We start from the raw sequence: 4,962 nt of genomic DNA, 5'->3' as shown, positions 1-4,962 counted from the left end.
ATATATATTGCCTAATAATATATAGGTCAGGCGTGGTAGACCATGCCTTTAATCCCAGCACTCAGGAGGCAAAGGCAGGTGAATCTCTATGAGTTCAAGTCCAGCCTGGCCTACATAGTGAGTTCCAGGTCAGCAGGGGCTACAGGGAGACCCCATCTCAAGAAAAGACTAAGAACAAATTTTAAAAAATAATAAATAAATAAAGAAAAACTCAGCAAACAAAATACACTGTAGAAAGCCACACCAATGGGATGATGGAAGGGCTTAAAGATGAGGTAAATTAATTAGCACATTCAGACAACAATAAAAATAATAATGCAGGGGCCAGGCATGGTGGTGCACACCTTTAATCCCAGCACTTGGGAGGCAGAGGCAGGCGGCTCTCTGTGAGTTCAAGGCCAGCCTGGTCTACATAGTGAGTTCCAGGACAGCTGGAGCTACAGAGAGACCCTGTTTCAAAAAGACCCCCCCCCCAAAAAAAAATAATAATAAAGTATGAGCAGACCATAAGATCACTAAAAGACCAATCTTATGAATCAAGGGCACAGACAAAGGAAAAAGCACAATCTAAAGGCATAGAAAATATATTCAATAAAACCTAGAAGAAAAATTCTTAAATCTAGAGAAAGAGATGGTCATCTAGATATAGGAGGCATTTAGAACACCAAACAAACAAGAACAGAAGGGAACCTGAGGAGCTGGACAGATGGCTCAGTGGTTAAGAGCACTGGTTGCTTTTGTAGAGAACCCAGGTTCGGTTCCCAGCACCTACATGGCAGCTAACAACCAGCCATTAACTCCAGTTCCAGGGATCTGATGCCCTCTTCTGACCCCCATGAGCACACAGCATAAATGGGTGCACTTACATAAATCCAGGCAAAGCACTCATGCACATAAAACAAAATAAAAACAAATTAGAAAGGAAGCCTGGCACAACATATTACAATTAAACCACTAAGTATACAGAACAAAGAATACTAAAAGCTCTAAGAAAGAAGCACCAAGTCATATAAAAGACAACTGGGGCTGGAGAGATGGCTTAGCAGTTAAGAGCACTGACTGCTCTTGCAGAGTACCTGGGTTCAATTCCCAGCACCCATATGGCAGCTACAAACCATCCTTAACTCCAGTTCCAGGGGAATCCGAAGCCTTCTTCTGACCTCCATGGCATTGCACAACATGGGTGCACTCACACACATGCAGGCAATACACTCACACACATAAAAATAAAAATAATATTTTTTTAAAAAGAAAAAAGATAAACCTATCACAGAAATAGCAGAGTTCTCAATAGAAACTAAAAGCCTGGGGATATGAAACAATGTATTTCAAGATCAGAATGACAATATTGCCAATCCAGATTACCATATCCAGCAAAGATGTCTTTTACTACTGAAGAAAAAAAATAGTCTATGATAAACACAAACTAAAGGAATTCATGCCCACTATGTCAGCTCTGGAGAATTTATTTATTTATGCTTTTCTTTTTCTGAGAAAGGGTCTCCGTGTAGCCCCAGCTGGCCTGGAACTCACTATATAGACCAGGCTGGCCTCTCACAAAAATCCATCTGCCTCTACCTCCTGAGAGATGGGATTAAAGATGTGCTCTATCTTGCCAACCAAAAATATCAGGTCCAGATGTAGCCACTGCTGACTTCTATAAGACCTCTATTTTTTTTATTTTGTTTTAATATTTAATTTTACTTATGTGTGTGAGAGGGAGGGGTGGGGGAAGGGAGCTTGGAAGGAAGGGAGCTCGGGAGGAAGAGAAGGAGGATATGAATATGGCGGTGCACCACAGCACACATGTAGAGATCAGAGGACAACTTTGAAGAGTTAGTTCTCTTCTTTCAGTATGGGTTCCAAGGATGAAACCCAGGGTATTGGAGAAGATTCTTGAAGGAATTCTATATACTGAAGAGAAAGAGAAACACATTCACGAGGTCATAGAAAAAAATTTAATTCTGCTAGATAAGTAGATTAAGAAAATGAGGGTTGTTAAGTACCAAACTTTACCCCCCAAAAAATCCCAAATCATAGGAATTAATATAGTTCAATAATAATGCTCACACAATAACTACTCAACACAACAGTAATGAATTACTTAACTCTCAGCAATAGTGAACTCATCAGGGGAAAAAAAGCAGTTAAATAAACAAAACATCAAATGTACTTTAGAATATTCTACCCAACTGGAGAAAAGAAGGAATAGAAGAAACATCTCAATATAATGAAGGTTATACAGAAGCCAACATTTCCCCTAGACAGGGAAAAAGAAAGCATAAGAGTATCTATTCTTTCCTCTCTGATTCAATACATTTCTTGACGTCTCAGCTAGAGCAATAAGAGAAATAAAAGGGTACAAATCGAAAAGGTCCAATTATTTCTATTTGCATACAATACGAACAAAGGGTCAGTGAAATGGATTAATGGTAAAAGTGCATGCCATGCAAGCCTGGCAACCTGAGTTCAATCCCTAGAGCCCTCAGTGGAGGGAGAGAAGCAACTTTCAAAAGCTGTCCTCTGACATCCACATGCACTGAGGGAGCAGAGACCAGTGAATCCTTGGAGTTAGCTGACCAGACAGGGTCTGACGACAGATAATCTCACCTTTCATTCTAAATATATTCTTTTTCTTTTCTTCCAAAGCTCTAGCTCAGTGGTATTATTTCTACAAATCCTTAATAAAAAAGGCCCTTTCTAGTCCAAAATTTAAACAGCTTCTAATTCATGTCCCCACAACAGAAAGGAAATAGGAATCTTAGATGAAGGTGCTTGCAGATTAAGGGTTTGGTGAGAGCCTCTTATGCATAGACAATGGCCATCATGCTGTGTTCATATGGCTGGCGGGATCACTTTGAGGTCCTTTTTATAACTAACATGAAGAGTTCTTTCTAATTACCTTCCAAAGGCTCCATCTCCTAATGTCATCACAGAGTAAGGACTCCAACACAAAAATTTTAAGGCGACACATCATTCAGAGGATAGGAAATTCCCTCACTTCTATTATAGGAGCATTTTTTATGACTTGGAGAAAAGAATTAAGCTCAAAAGGATAAGCATGGGTGCAAATATTCTTGTAGGGAAGAACTTAGGAGGTCAATTTTGAGGTAGAAAGCAGTATTAGCTGATGAGGGAGGTGGCAAGTAATAGAGGCAGGCTGGGGATCTAAAGGAGAGGCTGGGTGTGGTGACACATGCCTTTAACCCCAGCACTAGGCAGACTTCTCTGAGTTTCAGGCCAGCCTAGTCTATGCAGCAAGCTCCAATGCCAGCCAGGGCTACAAAGTAAGATGCCGTCTCAAAAAAAAAAAAAAAGGAGAGTAGCCTACTGAAAAATTTAGAATTTACAATGAAGACTAGATGGAGCTGTGGAGCTGACTAAATAAAAGAATTGCAAGTCATTCTCAGAAGTAAGGTGACATCGGAGATCATGATTCTATACTATCAGCCTAAGGAAGCAGGTGGTATCCAGAGCAAAGAGATGAGAACTTTCCTAAAGATCCAAGAATCTGGAGATCTGATATCCAAGGGCAGGAAAATGGTGTCCCAGTGTGCCTTTCCTTTGCCTCTATTTAATCCAGGTCTTGGTCAGTTGGGTAGACACGTACTGGTAAAGGAGATCTTCCTTACTCAGCCCACTTATTCAAATCTCTTCCTTAGAAACCCTCACAGGGCATGTCCAGAAATAATCTATCTGGATATTCTTTAATCGGGTCAAATTGCCAGAAAAGCACAGCAACATAATGTTTATGATGTAGATATAAAGAAGACATTTAATGCCTCCTTTTTCTACATACCTGTTAAACGTCTGAGGGTTGCTGGCAGAGCATCAGGAGATACTCTCAACATTCTGAGATTGGAGGAATGATATTCTGATTCGCTGGTTGGTTCTTGAGGAACAAATGGAGGCAATGCAGATGGAAAAGGCTGGCTAGTGCTCAGATTAGAACGGTCTCCCTATGAAATGAAAAACAAATAAAAAAAAAAAGATTGTATTGAGATTTCACTGGCTAAAAACAAATCTCATTATCATAAAAGTGAACACTAAGGAGTTTCAACAGTTATTTAAGATCGTGTTCTACCCAGATGTAGTGGCACATTGCCTGTAATCCCAGTATTAAAGAGCTAAGGCAGGAAGATTACCATAAATTTGAGGCCAGTAGTGATGACAGAGTGAGATCTGAGCCAGCCTGGAAACAGAGTGAGATTCTCAACCCATTTGAATTAATATACAGATCATATTTTGTTTGATGAAAATTCTACAGATCACTCTGTGGTTTAGAAATCTGCACTAAGAAAATCAGATGGCAGTAACTGGTGACAATAAAGTATAAACATCCTAACTCTCCACTAAGTTCAAAGGAAACTTATGAAAAAACAAACATATCGCTTTTATATTTATTTCCCTACAAAGATTAGCCCACTCATGCCCTCTCAAGATAGAATTTAAAAATGCACTCTTCAAATAGCTGAGGCTGGCTTTGAACTCCTGATCCTTCGGCCTCCATACCCCAGGACTAGGATTACAGGTATGCACCACCACACCCTGCTGAGCATTGTTAATCATGTTTTCTCCCCCAAAATCTCAAGAAGTTGACACCCAGGTATAGAAATGAATACTCTAGCTCTAGTCAACCCTGGATTTCTCTAAGCCCACAAACTCTCAATTGGGAAGATTCTGTACCGTACAACTGCAAAGAGAAATCTAGCAATGTCAGGAAACATTTTTCACTGTCGTAACTGGTGAGAATGGGCAGGGTAGATACAAAACTGTTGGTATCGAATGAACAGAGGCCAGAGATGTTGGAAAACATCCTGAAATACACAGAATGGCTGTCATGTGGTAAATGGTAAATGCAAGTGTGAGAAGCCCTGCCTAACCATGACAGAGTTTTAGGTTTCAAGCATCCCACTCTTAAAAGAGATATATTTTTTTTTTTTGCAGTGTGCATATGTATAA

At 39.9% G+C, this 4,962-nt stretch overlaps 1 protein-coding gene across 6 annotated transcripts in view; it reads right to left on the bottom strand.

Moving 5' to 3' along the window:
* The window catches only part of LOC103726557 (Alstrom syndrome protein 1 homolog), a 153,491-nt gene that overhangs the window by 116,093 nt on the left and 32,436 nt on the right, over positions 1–4,962 (bottom strand). For 5 of the 6 annotated variants that reach the window (XM_029559180.1, XM_029559182.1, XM_029559181.1 and 2 more), the window contains one exon: positions 3,800–3,959. The exons of the other annotated variant lie outside the window; for it this stretch is intronic. In XM_029559180.1, coding sequence (XP_029415040.1) covers positions 3,800–3,959 — 160 coding nt within the window. The remainder of the gene's footprint in view (positions 1–3,799; positions 3,960–4,962) is intronic. 6 annotated transcript variants of the gene reach the window in all.

The sequence above is a fragment of the Nannospalax galili genome, unplaced genomic scaffold (assembly GCF_000622305.1).
Source record: "Nannospalax galili isolate Female #2095 unplaced genomic scaffold, S.galili_v1.0 scaffold889, whole genome shotgun sequence".
In the NCBI taxonomy this organism is placed as follows: Eukaryota; Metazoa; Chordata; class Mammalia; order Rodentia; family Spalacidae; genus Nannospalax; species Nannospalax galili.
Note: the sequence above shows the minus strand (reverse complement) of the source record. Positions and strands in the feature narration are given on the sequence as shown.